This window comes from Sapajus apella, unplaced genomic scaffold (assembly GCF_009761245.1).
Source record: "Sapajus apella isolate SASKATOON/1434 unplaced genomic scaffold, GSC_monkey_1.0 scaffold26, whole genome shotgun sequence".
In the NCBI taxonomy this organism is placed as follows: domain Eukaryota; kingdom Metazoa; phylum Chordata; class Mammalia; order Primates; family Cebidae; genus Sapajus; species Sapajus apella.
In genome coordinates, this window is record NW_022436966.1 from 66,789 (window position 1) to 91,503 (window position 24,715).

Sequence of the window (24,715 nt, forward strand, 5' to 3'; positions counted from 1 at the left end):
ACCAGCATGAATGTTAAAATAGGCATTGTTAGATTATTCAGAATGGACTCTGTGACAATCAGGTACAGATTATGAACAACACCTGAGGCCATGCAAGGCCAGAATTAACACACAACCTAGAATGCACAGATTCTCCTTCACTGGGTTTTAAATTGACCCAGGATACTGTGGCTGACTTACCTCCCTGACTCTGCGACAGCATCGCGTGGCAGAGGCAGACCCTCTCTCTGAACTAAAGCATGCCTTTGTACCAACTTCACGTCTTTAGACAAAGCTGAACTCTTTCAACCAATTGCCAGTTGGAAAATCTTTGAATCCACCTGTGACCTATAACAACCCCTGCCCCCACTTCAAGTTACCTCATCTTGTTAGGCTGAATCAATGCATACCTTCCACGGGTTGATTTATGCCGTTACTCCAATTCCTGTCCCCTCAACTGTGTAAAACAATTTCCCTGGGCACATTTTTTCAGGACCTCTTGACATCCCCAAACCACGGTCACTCATATTGGCTCAGAAGAAACCTCTTACAGATAATTTGTTAACAGCCCCAGCCGCAGGCCTTGGCACACCTCTTGCTCGGCTTGGGAATTCCCAAACTAGCTACAGGCCCCCAGCCCTCCCCTCCCAACCAGCACACACTTCATCTCACCATCAGCTCCACCTGTGCTCACCTGCGTGGGCCTCTGTCAGCTGCCAATCCGCACCTGTTTCCCACCCCTCCTGACTGCAGGGCACCCCCTCTGTGGGCAGTGCTCACTGTCGCTCGGCCCCTCAATCCCTGAGCTCCCTAGGGTTCTCCATCTCTATGGGGTGCTGGTATCCTCAGGCCAGGCCTCCTTTAGTAAAACTTGGCTCCTGCTATGAAATGTACATCTAGTTCCTAGAGAGTGTGACTGAGTCCCCATGTAAACCTTCTCTGTCACCTGGACTGCGGGGCATAGACCCCACCTTTCTGCTGGTGGTGAGCAATGAAGCAGACAGCTTCAACTGGGCTGGCAAACACCTGACATCCAATGCGGTGCCAGTCTTGGGATGAAGCTGATGCCGCGAACAGAATGACAGAAAAACCAGCAGGTCAAACCTACTTTCAGGTCACCCTGTCTGTCTTCCTGGAGCTGGCAGTTTCATAGGTCATTATATTACCTCTATTACATATGGCAATTTTAGGTGGCTTTTCAACAAGTGCAGTGTAAAAGTTCCAACTGTCAAGTTCACCCTCCTAACAAAGTTATTCTGGATGTGATGTCTCCACCATTGTCCTGTTTCCAGAGCCACAGCAGGTGTGTCCTCCTGGGCGGCAGCCTCGCTTCCAGCATCTGGTGCCTTCACACCAAACCCAGGCCCAGCACACCACAGGCCCTCGGCCACTGTTTGTTGAATGAATAAATGAATCTTTCAGGTCTGACAAGGAAAGCCCAGGCTTCTATCAAGAAAGCTACACAAACACAGAAGTCACACTAAATCCTGGGAGCAAGAGATGACTGAATGTCAACTGAGGTCACTGTGTTTTGAGGAAGCCACAGCTACTGGTGAGCATGGAGGGAGAGACAGCAAAGGAACAGAGCACAAACCTCTCCACCACCGTGTGATCAGCAGGTTTCTGACTCTGAATATTGGTCAGACTCACACTAGCAGTACTCAATGGTGCTTCGGAGCAGCTCCTTATGATTCCTAGGCCAACTCCTGCTTGACATTGAAGTGTTCTGAGAATACTCTAATGATGACCCATGGACTTACTGCCCAGACTTGATACTCGTTAGTTCCTTGGAGGTGGTGTTGGACGCCAAAGATCCAGAATCTCAGCAGCCTCCACCTGCTGGCCCTGGGTCCCTGCTGCTGGCTCCCAGCTTCTGGTTTCCGCTGAGGAAGGCTGCAGGGCAGCACCTTTAGGGGAAACCTTGACTTTTCCAATTCCGGGCTCTCACCAGTGTTTTCCTGAATGCCCCCACCAGAAACCTGGGCGTCGTCTCTGAACTGTTCCTCATCCCTGTGTGAATCATTCCAGCTCCTGACGTTTCTGCCCCCAAATGCACTCCATGTGGTTCAGGTCTCACCTTAACTTCCTCACTCTGGTAGAGCCACTGCTGTCTCATGGGCCTCTGCTAGCCCAGGTGAAGCCAGAGCTAGGCACAGCCTCAAACCGTGCAGCCCACTGGATGCAGGGTTTAGTGGGCAAGCAATGCCTTTGAGCAAATAAAAAAAGGGTGCCTTTTTATTTGGCCAGTCTCAGCTTCATGCCATGGCTCATGGCTTGGCAAGCAGAGGGAGGCCCAACTTTAGTTCCCACAAGCCCCTCTGGTCCAGCTGCTCTTGTACAGTGAGCACCTGCATCCCTGTACTGGGGGCCCTGCTTTTGCCTGGATGCTGCACGAGCTTTGAGGGGCAGCTGCTTCCATTCCTACCTCCTCAGATCCTTTGTTCACCTGCAGCCAGAGTGATGCACACACGTGCACACACACACACGCACACACACACACGTGCACACACACATGCACACAAACACACGTGTGCGTGCATGTGCACGCACGCACGCGCGCGCACACACACACACACACACACACACCCCTCCTCCTTCCTGTGCGTATCAACATCCTCTCCTTGCTCTTGGAATAGAGTCCAAACTACCTAACCTAGATGATGGGCCCTGCGTGGCTGATCATCAATAGGTTAGCTAATCTTTGGAAGGCAAGTTTCCCTTCAATAGCATGTAAGTTGGTGTGGGAAAGGGCTTTTTCTGTTAGGTTTTGCTTTTGCCTATTTGTGTACACTGCATCCTTGTAATCGGACCCCTTGGAATTTCAGCACCCCAGCATGTTTTAGTGACTGAAATAATGAACATTTTGATCAGGCCCTTGCTGGCTTGCACATGTTAACCACTTGCTTTTGGCCCAATATTCCTTGTTCCCACAATATAATGATAAACTGCTCATGTACTGTTTCTTTGCCCAGCAGGAAGACATACCTTCAGGGTCAGGAAAAGTTTGCAGAAGGAATGAATGCCTTGAAGGACACTGTGACCAGCTGCTAACACTCAGAAGCCTGATTGCTCCAGCTGTTATCCGACACTGAAGAAACAGACTTTTCCTCTCAATCTCCCTTCCTTACTCTCTAGCTGCACAAAAACGTTCTACTGCTGCTGCTTTGTTGAAGTGAATTTGAGTGGCCTTGTTCTCCTGCCTTCTCGCTTTGGTCAAACGGAATAAAACTTTCACTATCTCCAAGAACCCGTGTGTCAGTGTTTGGCATCAGCTCCACATCAGGTACAAGAGCACGCATTTCTGCTTCCCCAACATCTGCAGTGCAAAATATTTAACAATGGGCATGGCACAGCCTCTGACCAACAGCCAGAACACACACAAGCCACACAAAGGCATGCCTGTCAGCTGAATATCAACCTTGCTCCTGGCTGAAATGATCCCCAGACAGAGGAAGTGCATCGCATACAATTGTTGACTGAATCAATGAATGGGTGGAGGTGGAGGTTGGTGAGGTAAGTGCAAGGAACTGCCAACAATCGATGCTTTGTGGACCAGGGAAACCTCAGCAGGGAGAAGCCTAGCTGGAAAGGCTTGTTACCAAGCATGGGGACTTGGCCTCTGGCCAGTGGTGACTGATCACAGGATAAATGGCACAGTTGTCAGGCTTGTGGTGTCTCTGTACAGGGACCAGAGTGGATCTCAGAGAGTACCGAGTGTGCCAGGTGGAAGAGATATGCTCAGGGCCTGAACAGCCAAGAGGATCCTGGGCTGTTCCAGATCCTGAGTCTCCCCTTCCAGGTCATTCCCAATGACCACAAAAGGGAATGCACACTGGGCCTCCTGCTTTGCTACATACAGTCCAGCTCTTTGACCCTCGGGTTTATGATTATCAAACATTCAGGAGCCAATGAGGCAGCCTCATTGGGAGAGACGGCACAGGGACAGAACACAAACTTCTCCCCCTCCACGTGATCGGTAGGTTTCTGACTCTGAATATTGGTCAGCCTCACACTAGCAGGACTCACTGGTGTACTTTCTACGGGTGAGAGAGCCCTGGACAGTATTTCCTGGATGCCAGTGAGCAGCTGAGAGCTGAAGCTCCCTGGACACTCAAGGCTCTTGTGGTGACAGGTGAGGGGACATGGGTGGAAGGACAGGGCTCTGAGCCTGCACCTTCCTTGGGATCTGGAGGTTGGGCTGTTTTTTGTGCTTGGCTTTTATGCCCTCTCAGCAACCTAAATATTTGTTATCAAGGTGGAAGAAGTCTTTGCTGAAACTTGTGCATGGACACAAGATTTCTGTACTGTATGGTGCCTGGAGAAGGACCAAAGGGTTGAATATGTGGCCTGCCTGCAGCAGTTGCCCTCTCAACTGCAGCAGTTGCACCAAGAAGCTGAGAGATCCAGAAAAAGGGAACAGAGGGAAGAGTGGTAGGTAGTTCATCTATCAGGACTTTATAGAAGGTATTTTATTCAATTTTCAAAACAACTCTAGGGGCCAGGCGTGGTGGTTTACACCTGTAATTCCAGCACTTTGGGAGGCTAAGGCGAACAGATCACGAGGTCAGGAGATTGAGACCATCCTGGCTAACATGGTGAAACTGCATCTCTCCTAAAAATACAAAAAATTAGCCAGGCGTGTGGTACATGCCTGTAGTCCCAGCTACTCAGCAGGCTGAGGCAGGAGAATTGCTTGAACCCAGGAGGCAGAGGTTGCAGTAAGCTGAGATCATGCCACTGCACTCCAGCCTGGAAAGCAGAGCAAGACTCCATCTCAAAAAAAAAAAAAAAAAACCACCAAAAACTCTAGTCTTCTCCCGTGTTCTACAGATGAAGAAACAGAGGCTCAGAGAGGTTAAGTGACATGCCCAAGGTCACACAGCTAGAAAGGGACAAAACCAGATTCCAGTGCAGGTCTTTCTGACCCTACCTTCTCCCAGTGGCAGAGTCCAGCTTCCTCATGGGCAAAAGCAGAAAGACATACGTTTGAGCAGGTCTCCCCGTTCCTGCAAGACTGGAAGCCATGCAGGCATTCACCTGGTTTCCTCTCTCTTCCTCAGGCCTCCCATAAAGGTGTGCAGGGAGTCTAGCTCTCTCTTCTGGACTTTGAGATTTCAGACACAGAAGTTTGTCCATGGCTCCTTATCACATCCGCAAATACCAGGAAAGCGACCGCAAGTGGGTCATGGACTTGCTCTCTCGGGGGATGGTAGAGCACGTCCCAGCCACCTTCCGGCAATTGCTGAAGCTGCCTCGAACCCTCATAATCTTACTTGGGGGGCCCCTCGCCCTACTCCTAGTCTCTGGCTCTTGGCTCTTGGCCCTCGTGTTCAGCCTCAGCCTCTTCCCTGCCCTGTGGTTCCTTGCCAGAAAACCCTGGAACATGTTTGTAGACATGACACTGCACACAGATATGTCTGATATCACCAAATCCTACCTGAGTGAGAGTGGCTCCTGCTTCTGGGTGGCTGAGTCTGAAGAGAAGGTGGTGGGCATGGTGGGAGCTCTGCCTGTTGACGATCCCACCTTGAGGGAGAAGCGGTTGCAGCTGTTTCACCTCTCTGTGGACACTGAGCACCGTCGTCAGGGGATAGCAAAAGCCCTGGTCAGGACTGTACTCCAGTTTGCCCGGGACCAGGGCTACAGTGAAGTTGTCCTGGATACTGCCAGCATACAGCTCTCTGCCATAGCCCTCTACGAGAGCATGGGCTTCCAGAGGACGGGCCAGTTCTTCTTCTGCATTTGGGCCAGGCTACTGGCTCTTCATTCAGTTAGTTTCATCTACCGCCTCCCTACTGCTCAGGCAGGGGGTCTGTGATCTCTTTCTTTGTGTATTGGTCAGAATATAATCAATTCAGCTGTAGCAGCATGCAATCCCCAACCTTTCACTGCAATTACACAATAAAAGCTTATTGTCCATTCGCATCCGAGTCCCACGTGATTGGTTGTGGGTGGCTTCTGGGTTTCTGCTTCATTCAGTGTTTTTGAGTCCCATCTGTTTCATTTTTCTATTGCCAGGATAATGTTGCATAAAAACAACCATAAAATGAAACAAATACTTATTTAGCTCATGAGTTTGCAGGTTAGCAATTTTGGCTGAGCTTGGCTGGGCAGTTCCTCTGGTCTCAGATTGCATTGTACAAATGCGGTGGTATCAGCTGAAAAACAAGGTCAATGGTACCTTTTTGTTTTCCTGCAGGCTAGCTCAGGCACGGTTTCAAGGAAATCGCAGAGGAGGAAAACAAAAGCAGAAACAAACGAATGTGTTTTCAAACCCCTGCATGTGTCCCCTTCATGTGTTGCATCTCCCCCAAACTCAGGGGGTGACAGGAACCTGCCTCTGTAGTGAGAAGGGCTGCAAAGTCACATAGCAAAGGGTGGGATGCAGCCATGGGAGAAGAATTGGGGCCAGGGACACAATCGATCCACTCTAACCCCACGCTGTCTGCAGAGGGGAAAAAGGTGGCCTTGGCGGGGAGTGTGGGATTTACCATGGGCTTGACCTGGAAGTAGTATAACTCTTCCAGGGGGTTATGATAGAATACCTGAGACTGGGTAGTTTATAAAGAAAAGAGGTTTATTTGGCTCATGGTTTTGCAGGCTGTACAAAAAGGATAGTGCAGGCATCTGCTTCTGGTGAGGGCTTCAGGAATCCTTTACTCATGGTGGAAGCTGAAGGAGGAGGAGGTGTGTCATATGGTGAGACAGCAAGCACGAGAGATGCTAGGTGCTTTCAAACAACAAGCTTACATGTGAACCAACAGAGCCAGAACTCAGCCACCACCACCGACAGAGCCATTCATGAGGAAGCCACCCCCATGACCAAAACACCTCCCAGTAGGCCCCACCTCTAACATTGGGGTTCATATTTCAACATATGATTTGGAGGGATTAAACATCTAAACTATATCAGTCTGCCCTTGACCTCCAAATCTCATGTTGTCTCACATTGTAAAATGCAATCATCCCTTTCTAATAGTCCTCCAAAGTCTCAACTTGTTCCAGTATCAACTCAAAAGTCCAGAGTCCATAGTTTCATCCGAGCCTCAGGGCAAATTCCTTCCAACTGTGAGCCTGTTGGATCAAAAACAAGTTACATACTTCCAAGATACATTTGTGTTACAGGCATTGGGTAGACGTTCCCATTCCAAAAGGGAGAAATTGGCAAAAAAAAAAAAAAAAAAAAAAAAAAAAAAGAGGCAACAGGCCCCACATAAGTCTGAAACCCAGCAGGGCAAACATTAAATCTTAGAGTTCCAAAATAATCTTCCTTAACTCCATACTGGTGAAAGTAGTGGGCTTTCAAGGCCTGAAGCAGCCCTGTCTCTATGGCTTTGCTGGGTGCAGCCCACATGGCTGCTCTCTCACAGGTTGGAGTTGAATGCCTGTGGCTCCTCCATGCTGAGGTTGTAAGCTGCTGGTGACTCTACCTTTCTGCGGTCTGGAGGGCACTGGCCCCATTCCCACAGCTCTACTAGGCAATGCCCCAGTGGGGACTCTGTGTGGAGGTTCCAACCCCACATTTTCCCTTGGCTCTGCCCTAGCAGAGGCTCTCTGTGGGGGCTCTTCCCCTGTGGCAGGTTTCTGCCTAGGCACTCAGGCTTTTTGATATATCCTCTGAAGTCTAGGTGGAAGCTCCCAAGCCTCCTTCACTCTTGCATTCTGCAAGCCTGCAGACCTAAAATTATATGGAAGGCAGGGCATGGTGGCTCACACCTATAATTCCAACACTTTGGGAGGCTGAGGTGGATGGATCACCTGAGGTCAGGAGTTCAAGACCAGCCTAACCAACATGGTGAAACTCCATCTCTACTAAAAATACAAAATTAGTTGGGCATGGTGGTGCATGCCTGAAATCCCAGCTACCTGGGATGCTGAGGCAGGATAATAGCTTGAACCCTGGAGGTGGAGGTTACAGTGAGCCGAGATGGTGCCATTGCATTCCAGCCTGGGTGAGAGGACAAGACTCTGTCTCAAAAAAAAAATTACCACATGGAAGCTGCCAAGGCTTAGGGCTTGCACCCTCCAAAAGCAGTGGTCTGAGCTGTACCTGGGGCTGTTGGAGCCAAGGCTGGAGCTGGAGAAGCTGGGATGTGGGAAGTAGCATCCTGGGGTAGCACAAGGTAATGGTGCCCTGGGCCTGGTCTCTGAAACCATTCAGTCCTCCTAGGCCTGTGGGCCTGTGACAGGAGGGGTGTTCTGGAAGACTTCTGAAGTACCTCTGAGGCCTTTTCCCACTGTCTTGAATATTAGCACCTGGCTCCCTTTTAGACACGCTAATGTCTTTAGCAAGCAGTTGCTCAGCAGGCTGCTTGGATTCCTCCTTCTCTACCCACATGGCCATGCTGCAAGTTTTCTAAATTTCTACACCCTCTTTCCATTTTAATTATAAGTTCTGTTAAAAGGAATATGTTATACAAATTAATTTAAACAGAGTTTAATTGAGCAAGAAAAATTAATAATTTGCAAACTGGGCAGCCCTCGGAATCACAGCAGATACAGACAGACACCAGGGATGCTGTGTTGTCAAAGCAAATTATTGGACAGAAAAAGGAAAGTGACATACAGAAAATGGAAGTGAGGTACAGAAACAGCCAGATTGGTTACAGCTTGGTGTTTGCCTTATCTGAGTGTGATTCAAACAGTCGGCTGCCTGTGAATGGCTGAAGTATGGCCAATAGAATTGGCTGAGACTCAGCTATTGCTAAAGAAGCATCCTCCTAAGTCAGGTTTTCAGTCTGCCTACCTACTAGTTACATTATGGTTCACCCTTAAGGACTCAAGTATGGAAGTATGAAGGCTTCCTCAGGCCGGGTTTGAGTTTGATTTATCAATTCCCCTGTTTTTGTCACTCTTAATTTAGAGAGATTGACCAAAACTTTAGGCACTGATGCCACTCTCTCACTATCGTAAATGGTCTCAGTATGGAGTTCACAAGTCTTTATTGGTGTCACTATGGAGTTCACAAGTCACAGCTTCACACTAGGTGAATGATTCTTTATGTTCTTGCTGACCTAGTCTAAGTGAGACCATTCAATTCTCAATGTATGGCTGCATACAAAACATTTAAGACTTGAGAGGATGAAGCACACCACGGGAACTATTACTATGACTATCAAGAGAATAATATCAAAATACCAAGGTACACTCCTTAACAAAAGTTCTTAAGAAATAAACTAAACCAAATTAAACAGGTCAAAGTTCAGGCAACATAACAGTTCAACAATACTAAAGTTTAATTGGTCATAGTTCTTGTTTGAAATGTGGTAGCAATTAAGGATCATAGTTCACTATAAAGTGGCCTGATTTAAAGACGTTTCCATTTTCATTGTTACTCTGGTAACACATGCCATACTAACCTGGACACCTGCTAGAAGGCATATAAAGACTAGAAACCTTTGGGAAACCCAAGCTTGCCATCTGCAGTTTAGGACATCTACAAACCATTAGTTGTTCCTGTAAACACACCATGTTTTCCACTTAATAGACTTCTTTATTGTATTTGGTGTCAGTATCTAAGGAAACGGCAGTATCAGCTTCCTTTACATTAAGCTTTCTGTAGTAACAAAATCAGGAGAGAGATAAGTGTAGCATTCTGTTTTGTTCAACACCAAACAGGTTCCCAGCCTGAATAAAAAGATATGAAGCTCCATGATGTTAACTGTAACATCTACCTTTTTTTGTTTTTTTGCTTGAGACAGGGTCTCACTCTGTCACCCAGACTGGAGTACAGTGGCGCAATCTCAGCTCACCACAACCTCTGTCTCCCGGGTTCAGGCAATCCTCCTGCCTCAGCCTCCTAAGTAGCTGGGACTACAGGCCTGTGCCACCACGCCTGGCTAATTTTTTGTATTTAGTAGAGACGGGTTTTTACCATGTTGGCCAGGCTGCTCTCGAACTCCTGACCTCAGGTGATCCACCTGCCTTGGCCTCCCAAAGTGCTGGGATGACGGGCATGAGCCACTGCACCCCTCCACATCTACCTTTTGGAGAGTAGCTTCTACCTGTCTGAAACACTGGGAGGTCTGATTGGCTACAAAATCCAAGACCCCAAATATGGATTAGCTTTAGATTCCATACAACTAGTATCCTACTACCACCAAAACTGAGCCCCCAGGTACCCCACTGGAATCTTTCCTCAGTGGAATCTAGCTTATCTTTGTCTATTTCAAAGCTAGTGCTAATTTCAGTTATTGACTATTTTGGCCTACAATCATAAGAGCTGTTAAGATAATTTTTAGGAGAAACTATTTGAAAGGCAGAAGTGAGCCAGACCAAACAGCAAGATCTGAGCCAACGAGGAGGTCGAATGAAATATGCAGGTTATCCACAGACCCAATATATAGGCCCTTGGGAGTTGAAAAACAGGGCCACCTAGTTGCATTTGAGCAGGGTCAGTTAGATTTGTTCATTAATAAATCTCTGCACAGCTCCTGAACAAAATCCATTGGGAAATTTACCTTTTTGTGCCCCCCTTATAGCATGTTGTAAGGTGTATAACACATTTAGCCAAAAGAGACCCTGCTGAATTTAATCTGGTGACATTATACAAGCAATTACTTGTACTCACATAGGCAATTCCCATATCTTGAGTGCATGTTGCCTGAAAGCACAATATCTTTTCTGCAGTCATCACTTGGGTTGGTTTTCTATATTTGGTAATGATCATGTTATTAATTGAAATAGTTAAGGCCGGGCATGGTGGCTCACGCCTGTAATCCCAGCACTTTGAGAGACCAAGGCTGGCGAAATACTTGAGGCCAGGAGTTTGAGATCAGCTTGGCCAACATAGTGAAACCCTGTCTCTACTAAAAATTAGCTGGGTGTGATGGTACATGCCTATAATCCCAGCTACTCGGGTGGCTGAGGCAGGAGAACTGCTTGAACCTGGGAGGTGGAGGCTGCATGAGATCAGGCCACTGCATTCCAACCTAAGCAACAGAGTGAGACTGTTTCAAAAAAAAAAAAAAAGAAAGAAAAAGAAAAGTCAAGTGCAGGAAAGCCAAAGCAAGTAGTAGTGATATTCAGAATATCAGGGATAGCTTCCCAATCGTCCCTTGGAATTTTGGGGTGACCCTCACTGGGAACATGGAGAGGCACTGACATTAGCAGAACTGTTCCCTTATTTTTTTGGCAATAGGCCACAAACCCTAGTTTTGTGCTAGAGCATAAGCTCAAGTTAAAGCCATCCACTGATTATGGTCCCGTGGATTTTTCTGTAGGGAAATGGAGAAAATCAGGGCAATGCTAAATGAGGAAAAAAAAAAATGTAAGGCTTTCATGATGATACAGACGTCTTGATCTATGATCTTGGGAAAGCTGCCCACAACTAGAATGCCTTCTGCTTCTGGAGAGAGATTTCCTTGGTCAGCTTTACCTTGAAGTCTCCAGCAGGTGTACAGTTCCAGGAGTCTGAAGGGGCCTTTTTGAGTTGCAAGGTCTGGACCCAAGTTTCAAGGCCCTAAAGCTTCAATGCAGTGAAAGTGGTAAGAAGAACGCGGCATGGTCCCTTCCAAAGTGGTTCCAGATCAGCCTTCCTCTGATGTCATTTCTAGAAGACCCAGTCTCCAGCTTCTAGACTGTGGAAGGTTTGATTATCTTCAGTTGGTGGATCTTGAAAGCTTCCTTTATTTGGTGAAAGTACACTTTGGTATAATGGCCTTGCAATACTTATTCATATTTAGGAGAGAGGGAGATGCATGAGGTTCTACTATTAGGGGCATAGGACTTCCAGTGACTATTTCATAAGGGGTCAACTTATGGTTTTTAGTGAGAGTGGATCTGATTGTCATTAAATCCAGTGATAGTACCTTTGGCCAAAGCAACCCAACTGATTCAGTTAACTTTGCCAATTTCAGTTTAATATGCCATTTGTTCTTTCAACCTTTTCAGAAGATTGAGGGCACAGCACCTTGTTTAACTGCTTTATAACTTGCCTAATAAAATGAGTCACCCTATTGCTGGGGTTTTTCCAGGGACACCCCATAAAGGAAACACATTTTCTAATAATTTCTTAGCTACTGTCACAGCATCAGCTTTTCTACACAGGAAGGCTTCTACCCCACCAGAAAACATGCAGACTATTATAAGAACATACTGAGACCCCCATTGAAACTGGCAACTGAAGGAAGTCCATCTATAAATGTTCAAATGGTCCATTAAGTGGTGGAAATACACCACTTAACTTGTTTTCCCAGGACTATGGATTTGACAAGCCAACACTGGTTATAAAATATTCTAGCAATTTTGGAACAGTCATCCCACAAGTATTTTTTCACAATTTGGATCAATTTTTCTGTTCCATGATGAGTTGTGGAGTGCAGAGCTTTTGACAATGGAAGGACCAGGCAGCCATCTAGGCCCTCTGTGAGTTTGCGCTTACCATTGAATTTATATCCTTTTAGATACCAATTTTGTTTTTCCAAATCAGGTGCAGTATATTGTTTATTAAATAGGTCACTGTAAGGTAGTTGGTTTGGATTAATCTTCTAGAGTTCATTCAGATTGCATATCCTAACAGTTTCAGTGATAGCTAATTTAGCATAAAATATTTGCTAAGCATTTCCTTGATATTCAGGTTCAGTCTGCAGGTATGAGCTTCGATCGATAACAGCAATCTATGATGATAATATGATGGCATAAAGGAGTTTATCTAATTGGAGTCTATTTTTGATGGGGGTTCCACACTAGAAGTGAGAAACCCTTAGCGTTTCCCTAGCATGTCAAAATTGTGTACTACTCCAAAAACGTATCTGCTATCTGTCTAAATACTTACTGATTTGTCTTTAGCTATATGACAAGCTTGAGTGAGGGCAAAAGTCTCCAGTGGTTAAGCTGACTTATGGAGCTTATCCTAATAGAGCTGACTAATAGAGGAAGGGGTCCCTTCTCTATTAACTCATTTTGGTGGTAACAGCATATCCTAGGTGATATTTTCCTTCTGAGCTTTTGGCATAGGACCCATCAACAAAAAGTATCAACTCAGGGTTGTGCAATGGACTATCTTGTAAATCAACATTCGGGGCCACTATTTCTGATGCTACACTTATGCAATTGTGGTCTTCACCACCATCAGGCAGCAGTAATAGAGTGGGATGGCTAAGTAAATTGCAGTGTTTTAGATAGGGATTAGAAGGAGACAGGGTGTTTCATAAGATGTTAGTCTACTTACTAAAAAATGCTGGGTTCGGTTGGAATTTAGCATGTGGGATTTCCAAATTAAGTTCATTTCCTAAAACCAGATCAGCTGAAGCTTCCTTCACCCTGGCTGCTACTATCACTGCTTAGTTAGGATATGCCTTAGCTACTGGGTCTAATTACAGGCTGTAATATACAATGGGCCAATGTTTTCCTCCATATTCCTGGGTAAGAACTCCTAATGCCTGATTATTACTTTCATGAGCCAATTAGGTAAACAGTTTAGTGCAATTTGGAAGTCCTAAAGCTGGAGGCTGTTAAAAGGTCAATTTTATTTAGCTAAAAGCCTGCTCAAGACTATTTTCCCAAGGTAAAGGCTCTGGTACAGCATTTTTTAGTGAGCTCATACAATGGTGAGGCTATTAAGGAAAAATTCAGAACCCAGAAATTTTATATCCTACAAGTCCAAGAAAATATTCTGCGAGTCCAAGAAAACCTCTCAATTATCTTTGAGTTGCAGGCCAAGGAAAATTTTGAATAGTTTTTATCTTTTCAGGTGAGAGGGAAATCCCTTCAACAGTCAAGTCATGTCCCAAATAATGGACTTTTTCCTCTTGAACACTGAAGTTCTCCATCGAGGCTTTGTGACCTTGATGTGTGAGTTGCTGCAAAAGGTAAACTCAGTCTATTTCAGAGTACTCTTTCGTGGGAGAGCATACAATAAGTCATCTATGTACTGAATGAGTAGAATTTTGAGGAAACTGTAGTGTCATTAAGTCCTGATGCAATGCCTGCGGAAAATACGACGAGGCTTCAGTAAATCTTTGTGGCATCAGAGTCTAGGGGTACTGCTGATTTTTCCAAGTGAAGGCAAATAAGCATTGACTCTCTTTACGAACTGGATTGCAAAAGAAGGCTCTGCAGAGATCTATTATTGTGAATCACTTAAGAATCAGCATGTATGTTGGATAATAAAGTATTAGTATTCGAGACTATAGGAAAGCTTGCTATTACGATTTTGTTAATTGCCCGTAAATCTAGAACAGATCTTCAACTTCATCCATTTGTAACACTCCAATCCTACTGGTTAAAAAGCCAAATGGATGAAGTTGAAGATCTGTTCTAGATTTATGGTGCATAGAATTGTAAGTCTCTGTTTAAATTAAATCTTCTACAATTGGCAAGAGCCCTTGAATTGCTTCCAGTTTTGGTGGATATTGGGTAATTTAGGCAAAAGTTTAGAGTGGTCTATTTGGACTTTCATAGGTTCCACACTTTAAATTCTTCCTGTATCAGTTGTGGAAGAGACCCATAAACATTCAAGTATTTTTGGAAGATCAGCCATTACAGGCCTGAGTTTCGATCTTATTAATTTCTGCCTATAGAGAGCATAATAATTCTGGTTCAGGAGAATCATGAAACTCTGATTCTTACTCTTTCTAAGGAAATTTTTACACCCTCCCCACTTTTAAAAATTTTTTAATTTAAAAAATTTCAATAGTTTCGGGAGTGCAGGCGGTTTTTGGTTACATGGACAAGCTCTTCAGTAGCGATTTCTGAGATTTTAATGCACCTGTCTCCCAAGCAGTGTGCATGATACCCCATATATAGTCTTACGTGCTCTTTCAGCTTTAAATCTCCCCCTAGCAAAGTTACTGGAGAGGCATCACCTAGTCAAAAAGTGTGATTTGTCTGAAAAATGCCCCAAAGTCAATTGGATGGGTTCAGATATGGGAACCTGTTGAATCTGATTTGAAACTCCCACCACAGACATGGCCTTTTTAACTCTGAGGGATCTGTTGGCTTACGAAAGTGTGTTTTATGGTAGTGGTAGATAAGGTAGCGCCAGTATCCACAAAGACTATATGCGAATCCCCATTTTGTAACCTCTGTTTCTCCATGTTCTTTTAAGGGTATCATGAGGAGCAATTTACTGGCAAATCCCTCAGAGCCGCGTCAATGCTGATTATCTTCAGGAGAGCTCAGGTCTCTCGTGCTCCCTCTAGTGGTGAAACAGGCTGGTCTAAAGGGAAGATAGTTGGTACCTGGTGGACTGGTATAAAAGGGCATAATCCCTTTTCCACTGTCCTGGTTGTTTGCACTAAAGCAGACATCTTAGGGTGAAGAATTTATTGGTCTAAGACTCTTGGTTGTGATTTAAAATGAGAATGAGAAAATCTCTTTGGTCTTGGCCCCTGTAACTGTTGTAATTGAAGATTCATAAGCTTGTTAGCCTTTTGGGTTTTTTCTTGCTCTCAAAATGTTCAGCTAAAACCACCAATTCGGTCATGGCTGTAATTTCCCAACCCAGTTTATGTTTTCTAATTAAATCGCTAAGTTCAGGATGAATTCCATTTATAAACAGAGGAGTTAATACCATTTCAGTCCCTGCAGGAAATTCTTATTGCTAGTACTTTGAGCCCAGAATGTTTCACAGTATTTCTAAGCAAGTTCTGTATTCTGACACTGCTTCATTCTTTTTTTATTGACAAGATTGTATGATGGACCAATCAACCTCTCTGGGAAAATTTTAGCAATTGAATTTAAAAGATGTTCAGCAATTTTTTTTTTTTTTTTTTTGAGAAGGGTCTTACTCTGCTACCCAGGCTGGAGTGCAGTGGCACAGTCATGGCTCACTGTATCCTCAAGCTCCCAGGCTCAGGTGATTCTCCCACTTCTGCCTCATAAGTAGTTGGGTCTACAAGCATGTGCCATCATGCCCAACTAACTTTCTATATTTTTTGCATAGACAGGATTTCGCCATGTTGCCCAGGTTGGGATTTTTAGCAATATTTCCAGCTCCTGTTGGGCCTTCTCATGAGGAGGTTTTGGGGGAGGGTCTTTAATATCCTCCTCAGGTTTGTTCCATTCTGCTGCTGCCATCCATATTTGAGCTTCACCAAGCCTCCCTGTCATATGAATAAATTGTCATAGGAACCTTGGTCAGGGAGTCCTGGATCATAAGCTCCTATAAGGATTCTAAACTCCTCAGTCAATTTTTGAGGATTTTCTCTTAGATCAGGGAAGTCTTCTACAATGGCTCTAAGCTCAGTTTTAGACCACGGAGTGAAAGTGGTTACAGCAGGCAGGCCTGGATAAGCAGAAGGTCTTCCTTTGTGAGGTGTACATCTAATTGCTCCTTTTTCGTCATCTTCAGAGTGAAAAGGTAATTTAGCAAAAAGGTTAGTAGACTCAGAGTACGTAGGTAGAGATGGATAAAGAGAAGGAACAGTTGGGGTTAGTTCAGAGTACAGTGCTCTTTCATCATGTCCTTAGCCTATTGCTTAAGCTGTTCATTTGCTTTTGCAAATAATCTTTTGAGGAGGCAATTTTTCATTCATTTAGTCGTTTAGATGCTTCCATGTACCAATGAAAGACTATATCCCACTGTGTTTGTGGAGTTTTTGATTGCCCTTTTTCTAATATGCCTTGAAAATAAACAATTTTATACAAATTAAAACTTACCCATTGTGGCCATCTTAATTCTAAGTTTTCTCTAGTAAGGTTAATCTGTTTTTCTAAAAATGCACACATTCTGGGCCCATAATTTTATATATAAAATTAGATGGAGTCCCAGAAGGTAGAGTCCCAGAATCTGTGGATTAAGACAAACCCATTATTTAAAAAAAAAAAAAAAAAAAAAGGTGCCTACTAGAGGTCTGAGGCCAATGAATAATTAACTGGATTGGATTTCCAGTTAATTATTGAATCAAATTTGATCCTGAACCCAGCCCATCTAAATATTGCTCAAATAGACTTGGAGAGCCTGAATTAGAACACAAATTAGTGGAGCTCTGAATCCAAGAGAAAACCTATCCACAACCTCCAGTTACAATCAAGAGAGCAGTGAGCACACCTGGCCTGGTCACCTGGCGTTCATGGAGGTCACCAGAGTTTACTTCAAATTACACTTCCAACACCAGATATGTTAAAAGAAAAACCTTAAACAAACTAAATTTAACAGAACGTAATTGAGGAAAAAAAAAAAAAAGACAGTTCGCAAATCAGGTAGTCCCCAGAATTACAGCAGATTCTGAGCAACACCAGGGATGCTATGTGGTTGAAAAAAACTTATAAACAGAAAAAGGAAAGTGGCATGCAGAAAAACAAAGTGAGGTACTGAAATAGCCAAACTGGTTACAGCATGGTGTTTGCCTTGAGCATGGTTTGAATAGTAGGCTGCCTGTGAGTCACTGAAGTATGGCTGCTGGGATTGGCTGAGGCTCAGCTATTGCTACAGAAGCATCCTTCTAAGTTAGGTTTTCAGTCAGCCTACCTACGAAGTTAATTTATGGTTCATCCTTAAGGACTCAAGTATGGGAGTGTGCAGGCTTTCTCAGGCCAGATTTTAGTTTGATTTAACAGTTCCAACTTTAAGTCAGTCCCTTGCTCCAATATCTGATCATAGGCTACGAGAAGAAGGTAGGCCATTTCTTGAATGCTTTCTGCTTAGAAATTTCTTCTACCAGCTACCCTAAGTTATGACTCTTTTAAGTTCAGCCAGGGGTCCTCTGCCAACTGAAGCACAGAGTCCAGCAGTGGCCCCGAGTGTCCACACATTCTGCCTTTTGTTCAGCACAAAGCAGGGGGCAGAGTAGGTAGGATGAGGTAATGGTGGTCAGTGATAGGGTCAGGTAAATCACATGTCTTAGGGATGGGGGCCCAGGACTTTCAAGTAGCCAAGATGAGGTAAGGAGCATAATGCCTCGGCACTTTTCCCATATTTGTCAAGAAAGAACAAAGACCTTAAGACTTATGTTACTTTTACTGATTATATCTTCTAAGAAAAAGAGGAACCAGGTGCAGAAGAGGAAAATGAAAGTGGACACTTTAACATGACCACTGATGCACAGCATTACATAGAGACAATTAAGTCCACGGGTGTCTGTGGGCCTCCCTGACAGCTGCCAGGCCTACCGCAAGAGCTTGGGGGAGCAGAGTTTTCTCCTAGCTCTGGGGAAGGAGACACCTTGGACATCTCCTTCCACAGCTGGCTAAACAGCGGGCACACAGCCAAGGTGCCCTCCAGCAGCCCTTATGCGGGCATGACAGAGGGCTTAGAGAGTCTTGCCTTAGGGTCACTTCTTTCACAGTGACACCTTAGGTTCACACTTCGCAACCTGAGAGGCTTCAGTAAAAGATTATGCTGAGTGTGTGTGTGTGTGTATATATATAATATATATGTGTATATATAATGTATATATAAATGGTTACCTATGAATAACTAAGATCACCTATGAATAACTAAGATCACTCATGAATAACTGCTATAGTTATATCTCTAGTTATTTTCTTCATCATTATTTATATGGGAACAGGCTAAGGCTTCTGACTCCTGCCTCAGCCTGTTCCCATACAAATGATGATGAAGAAAATAACTTTCATCTCCCTCTCTGACATTCCTTTCTCTCTCACTTTTTTTCTCTCTCCCCTCCTCTTCCCCTCTCTCTCTGTTTCCTCTCTCTCTCTCTCCTCACCATCTCCTCTCTCTCCCCACTTCCTTCTCTCTTTTTTTCTCTGTCTCTGTCTCTCTCTCACACACACACAGCCAGCAACATCCTACCTCTGCCAGAGTTCCAGGCCAATAGGTATAGACTTTGACTTTCAGATTCCCCTGGCAAGTGTCAACATCAGTCCTGTTGCTCCCTGGCAGAGGAGGACTTAGTCACCTTGGCCAAGAAGCTGGCTGTGGGTCACAGTGGCACTGACCATTGGCCCCTTGGCTGGGGCTGGGTGAGGGCAGAGTCAGCACAGCAGCAACTGTGTATTGTTTGTATCTTTTTTCTTAGAATTGATAATTTCCTTTTTGTTGTTGTTCAGTTTTCTGTGTATTCATCACGTACTCAATAACAAACTCTATCAGATGTCCAAATGTCTCCTCCTAACATTTAGATGACCTGATTTAATGATTAGATCTCCCTGGTCTTTTCCAGCACCTCTGATCTCTCATCTGGATTGTTTATTCTCTTTGTGCCGTTCAAAAAAAACCTTTTTTTTTTTTTTAAACATTGGGGTCTCACTATGTTTGACAGGTTAATCTTGAACTCCTGGCCTCAAGTGATCCTCCCACCTTGGTCTCCCAAAGTTCTGGGATTACAGGCACAAGCCGCCACATCTGGCCCCCATTCAACAAATTCTTATTGAGCCAACCACGCGTTACATGTTGTGCTAGGCCCCAGAGAAACAAGGAGAACAAGATGGCTGTCATTCTTGCCTTTGTGGAGCTTATTACCTAATGGGAGATTCAGTGAATCAACAACAACAACTACTAAATCTGTCATTCCAGAACTAAGCCTGCACCAGAGCCCTCAGACCAGGCTTCATTAGATCCAACTTACTCCTATGAACTGGCCTCTGATCTCAAGCTCCTCTTCCAGAGAAGGGACATAGATAAGTAAAATGTGCCCTTTCAATGCTCTTGATACATCAGGAATTCCTTCATTCTTAGAGGAATCTCTATGCTCTTTTATATTCTGTAAAAATTCTTAATTGGCGCTAAATCACCGTCTAGTATTTACAATGAACCTGGTCCGTCTCTACTGTTTAGTCCGTTTTTTTTTTGTTGTTGTTTTTTTTGTTTGTTTTTTTACAATGACCAGCGGTCTCTGGGAAGACAACACAACAGTCAGTTTTCCCCACATCATAGTGAAGGGAAATAGCCTGTTCCAGTGCTGGATATGCTATAGGCACCCGCAAGCTTGGTCTGCCCAAGTGAGAGGACTTGTGGCAATCCTCAAATTTTACTTTCATCCACAGAACTGGAGCAAGCTCCTCTTCCTTGCGGTTACCCTCTTCCCAAAAAGTGAGGAAATCCCTTGCATCGCCTTGACTAACACCTCTATAGCAAATGCCACCTAGGTGTCAAACTTGCTAAATGGCTCAGCTGTATATCAGGTATGCAGAAGCTATGAAATTCCTCCAGGACAGACTTACTACACTGACACAGGATCAGACCCAAAAGGGAGGTAACCAGCCTCCTTGAACACGACCTGCCACCCCAATATGACTTACTAGTGTCGTGACATGAACATCAATAAAAAATATTAGGGACAGAGCAGTAAATGCAGTTCATGGTGAAGAATACCAAGCCTCAGTTTCTGGTACACCCAGGTAAACAAGCCAACAGCTTATAAGAATAATGTCTCAGCTGACTGCTGCAGAGATAGGGACCACCTGCGGGGTGGGCCTGTCTCCCATTATGTAAGGATAATGGCACTTGAGCCAAAGAGCACAACTATTAAATGTCTTTTTTTTTTTTTTTTTGAGATGGAGTCTTACTCTGTTAACCAGGCTGGAGTACAGTGGCACGATCTCAGCTCACTGCAACCTCTGCCTCCTGGGTTCAAGTGATTCTCCTATTCCAGCCTCCCGAGTAGACGGAATTACAGGTGTGCACCACCACCATGCCCAGCTATTTTTTGTATTTTTAGTAGAGACAGGGCTTGAACTACTGACCTCAGGTGATCCGCCTGCCTCGGGGCACCGCACCTAGCTAAATGTCTTTATCTCCAAATGAGTATGTGCCCCTTGGGGGCATGTGTTCCTCTGTGCTCCCCCCACCCCACAAATGTCTACCCCACGCCTGTTTGCCTCGAGGTTCCTCCCTTTACCCCACTTGGCATCGCTCATCCCTGCATGGAAGGATGGAAGGACATTTGGATGGAAGGACAATGCACAATTGGCCTGTAAGCCCCTTTAATGTTAAGGCTGTTGAAGCAGGCCCACAAATCAGGTCAAAAAGAGCAATGAGTTTAAATTTTGGTGGGGATGGGAACAGCATCTAGGATGGCTGCTCTTTGGGGATTTGCTTATCATGAAATCACTGCAAGAAACTTGACTAGAAATCTTGAGTCCTCAGCATCCCCAGTTGATTCCTTGGTAAATATGTTGCTAGATAACCGTACAGCATTAGATTATCTTTTAGTGGAACAGGGAGGAGTGTGTGCAGTTACTAATTCCTCTTGCTGTCCCTGAGTAAACACCTCAGGGGAAATAGAAGTTGACATTAGGAAGGTCTATGCCCAATTCTGACTCTATTTGGGAAGCTATCAAATCAGCAATACCAATTACTTTGTAATAGTCTGCCCATAATAGAACTACTAACTTTATTGTTTGTACTACTGTTGTTTGGTCCCTAGATCTTAAATCTCTTGGTAGAATTTCTATCTTCCAGATTAGAAAAATTTCAACTGCAGCTTGCAACAATACCAGCCTTTGCCACCTATCTTGGGAGACCCTAAAACACATTTACATTTAGTGTCTAGAGATTTTCACTCCCCTAATATCTCTGGACACGGCATCCCTAATCAGCACAAAGTTACGGAATAATGACCTCTCAAAACTAAGAAGTGACATGGAAATTTGTAGGCCAACAGGGAGGGAATCCAGGGAGTATAGGAATTTTGTCAATTTAAGCAATTAGCCTGTTTTAGAGCCTCTTGCCTTGCAGCTAGTTTTATCCCAAACCCTGTGTGAAATGCGGTCATTTGGTTGGAACCAGCTTCTGACAGACCCAGACAACTTATAGATGAACCCTGGTTGACCATGCTTAAAGCCTGCACCCCGGGAGGGCTGTAGCCTCATTACCATAGCATACGTCCTATGTGCTGGCACCATGACTCACTGCATCTGTGCCACAGGGATACCCTCCTCTACATGTGAGGATGCACCCTCTCCCCTCTATGACACCATATAATGCCCTCCTGTCATTTTCTCTTAGGAGACACTACTTTGGAGAATATTCCCACCGCTTCTTACTTGTGACAAGTAATAAAAATTTCTTTGGTCAAAACCGGCATTCTCATGAAGAGTCATTTGTTACTCTCTAGGCGAATAAATTTTGGTCTGTTTTTGTTTTGATAATATCCAGACAACATTCCAAACAATCATTCATTTGATCATTCCAAACAATCATTTGGAAAATACAAAATACATTGTGATTTATAGTTAAAAGACTGCTTTCTTCATATACTCTCTCCCCCAAAAATACTTGCACTGGTGGTCTTTGCTTGCGAGGGGCTGAAACAGAAGCCACCTTTGGGGAAGAGGACTGAGGAGGCTGGAGTCTCACCTCCAGGAAAGAAGAGGGCAGTGCCTCCAGGTTAGGTGTGATCTAGGTTAGGCCTAGGATGAGGCAAGTCAAAAGTGAATCCCACTATAGTTCAGAACCAGGGGCAATGGTGCAGCCTCCACTCAGGCTTCCTGCACCTGTGCAAGAACAAAAACCAAAGCAAATAAAAAGGCTCAAGGTCCTGCCAGGAATGGGGAAAGTGATGGTAGAGTGGGGTGCTGAGCAGTCTGATGCCTGCAGGAGTGGCTGCATGAGGTGGTGACTCTGTGGTTTGCAGCAGGTGCTCTCAGCCCCCACAGCACTGTGCAGAGTGGGAAGCCATCCCAAGCTCTGGGACAGAATGGATACTGAGGGAGTGCCTGGGATTGAGAGGCTGATACCTGGATTCTCCAGCCTGCACTCAGCCAAAGGTCTCCTGGCACAGGACAAACAGACTGCAGCTGTGAGACTCTGCACAACATGCCCCCTTCTTGCCACATTCTGTGCTTTGACATTGCCTTGGGAACATGCCCACGGCTGGCCTGAGGGAATACTGTTATAATGTGAAAGCAAGTCCATAGATTTCCAGCTTAAAGGAACCCAGTAGAGATGCTAACAAGTTCTCCTGAGGAGGTATGTTCTGGTTGGGGCTGGGAGGAACTGGCTGGCAACTACCACCTGGGCCTCCCAGGACCAAATCTAACTGCCCTGGGAAGGTGTCTGGGTGTCACAGGCTTGGATCAAGAGAGAATCATGCTCATCATTCCTCATCAGACTCCATCCTGTCCTGGGTTCTCTGCAGACCCAGGTTTGAGACAACAATTTGTTTCTATTCTGAATAATGTCCCACAAGAGGTGGAAATAGTCACATTGTCTTAGAGTTTACTTAAAGAGGAGCTTAGAGGTATTAACCCTCTCATTTTACAGGTAAATTGGCCAGAAGTGCTTAATTACCTTGCCCATCAAGAAAGGGAGGAACTAGGAGTTGACCTCATGCACCATGGGTTCTTTTCTCAGTGTCCTCTTTGTGGCAAGGAGCCCAGGGGCAAGATCTGAAGCTCTGAACCGTGCTTGAGGGCAGGGCCTGCTCTTGGATCCAGCCTCCCAGGAAGCCTTCTTGGTGGATGACTGGCCCTTGCTGACCTTAGTACTGGGGTTTTCTGAACTTATAGTGAGGCTGTTGAAAACCTTCTTCCATCACTTTGGGACTTAGCTGTAATTCCAGGTCACATTAAAAAAAAAAAAAAAAAGAAATCCTGTTACACTCTGATCCAGGTACCGGGTTAAGTGCTTTACGTGCTTTACCATTGACTCATCTTTTTCAGAAGTTGTCCTTTATGTAATAAGTGCTGGTTTCACGTGTAATGATAAATGGTCTGAGGCTTTAATCTCAAAACCAAGAGCGTGGGTGGAGGAAGATCCAACAGCCAAGGCTGTTTGTTGGCTTTCCTCCCCAGCCTACACAGCGAGCCCCTGAGGGAGCTAGACTGGGGCTGAGAGGAGGCTATGAACCCCAGACTCCTCTCCTGCAGCAGTCTGTGAGTGCATCCGGTAGGCATCTAACAAGACACCCTCTCCTCAAAGCCCACAACAATGCTCCCACTGCAGCACATTGTGTTTCTAAAAGAGACAGGCTACATTTCATTCTAAAAGCCCATCTCCCTCGAATGATGCATCTAGACATCTCGGGGGAGACAATGCATAGCTCCTTGCACCTCTCCAGATGGGAAAGAATTATTTACCATGAATTAATCAGAAGTTTTTATTTTCTAAATGTATAAAAACACATACAAAAAGGGATTCATTCTTGAGAATTGATCACATCACTGTAACACACAGCCCAATGTGCAAGGCCACTATGCAGAAAGTATTGCTCCCAAACCATTAGGAATTTCTACCACCACTCTGCCTAGACTCTTTATAAGTTACTATTTCTAAAATACACATGGACAAAGAATAAGCTTTATTCAACCACACTCACAAAAGTAAGGACTGTGCTTTTCTCTAGGTTCATAAAATAGGATTCTAATGCTCTGAGGAAAATAAACTTGTGTCAGTCCCAGGGAACTTTTCTCCCCAGAAGTTGATTGGTCACTCTCTGTAGAAGAAAAGAAAGGCAGGAAAGAAGTTAGATATTCTTGCCATCAGAGGCAGATGCCACTTCTTCCCCCAGCCATGTCACCAAGGAGAATCAGTGTGATCCTACTCAAATCTTATTCATTTTACTCTGCTTCAGAAACTATGGTCATGATATAAAAAATACTTCCTGAAAGGTTCAGGAAAGAGGATCTGTAATCGATACCTATTATTTCTATACAGACAGATAATCCATAAGTTCCCACATAGCCTAAGTAGAGACCTAGCCCTGAGACGCTGATGCACCAGACAGGTGGTGTGGTGCCTGGGGCCCCCACCTGAGGCAGCCGCCCTGGATTCTGGGGTCTGCTCCAGAAGCAGCTTCCATCCCACATCAGTCTGGTATGAACCGATCTTTTTGTTTCTGACTTTCAGGGTCCTCTGAGGTGTGGTGATGGGGTGAGAAGGAAGCAA

At 44.9% G+C, this 24,715-nt stretch overlaps 2 protein-coding genes and 1 long non-coding RNA gene across 8 annotated transcripts in view; 1 reads left to right on the forward strand and 2 right to left on the reverse strand.

The window, feature by feature from the left end:
- Positions 1 to 5,497, reverse strand: part of LOC116560418 — a 9,800-nt gene extending 4,303 nt beyond the window's left edge. Inside the window, exon 1 of the long non-coding RNA XR_004272963.1 lies at positions 5,417 to 5,497. This is a non-coding gene — a long non-coding RNA (uncharacterized LOC116560418). The remainder of the gene's footprint in view (positions 1 to 5,416) is intronic.
- On the forward strand, positions 3,824 to 5,901 carry LOC116560416 (N-acetyltransferase 8). Of its 3 annotated transcripts, XM_032291711.1 has the most exons (3): positions 3,824 to 4,111; positions 4,235 to 4,410; positions 5,040 to 5,901. In XM_032291711.1, exon 3 carries the CDS (start codon positions 5,114 to 5,116, stop codon positions 5,795 to 5,797), a length of 684 nt encoding a protein of 227 aa, XP_032147602.1. In that variant the 5' UTR covers positions 3,824 to 4,111; positions 4,235 to 4,410; positions 5,040 to 5,113; the 3' UTR covers positions 5,798 to 5,901. The 3 variants fall into 3 exon arrangements, with proteins under 3 accessions (XP_032147602.1, XP_032147601.1, XP_032147600.1); XM_032291710.1 differs by having other exon boundaries at positions 3,824 to 4,410; XM_032291709.1 differs by lacking the exon at positions 4,235 to 4,410 and having other exon boundaries at positions 3,825 to 4,111.
- An 18,011-nt stretch (positions 5,902 to 23,912) lies between these two features.
- ALMS1 (ALMS1 centrosome and basal body associated protein) overlaps positions 23,913 to 24,715 on the reverse strand; it is a 212,740-nt gene continuing 211,937 nt past the window's right edge. For all 4 annotated transcript variants that reach the window (XM_032291715.1, XM_032291716.1, XM_032291714.1 and 1 more), the window contains one exon: positions 23,913 to 24,263. In XM_032291715.1, coding sequence (XP_032147606.1) covers positions 24,219 to 24,263 — 45 coding nt within the window. In that variant the 3' untranslated portion in view covers positions 23,913 to 24,218. The remainder of the gene's footprint in view (positions 24,264 to 24,715) is intronic.

Bases quoted from the DNA above. Each gene is read 5' to 3' on its own strand.
- LOC116560416 (XM_032291710.1), top strand. From the start codon at position 5,114: ATGGCTCCTTATCACATCCGCAAATACCAGGAAAGCGACCGCAAGTGG.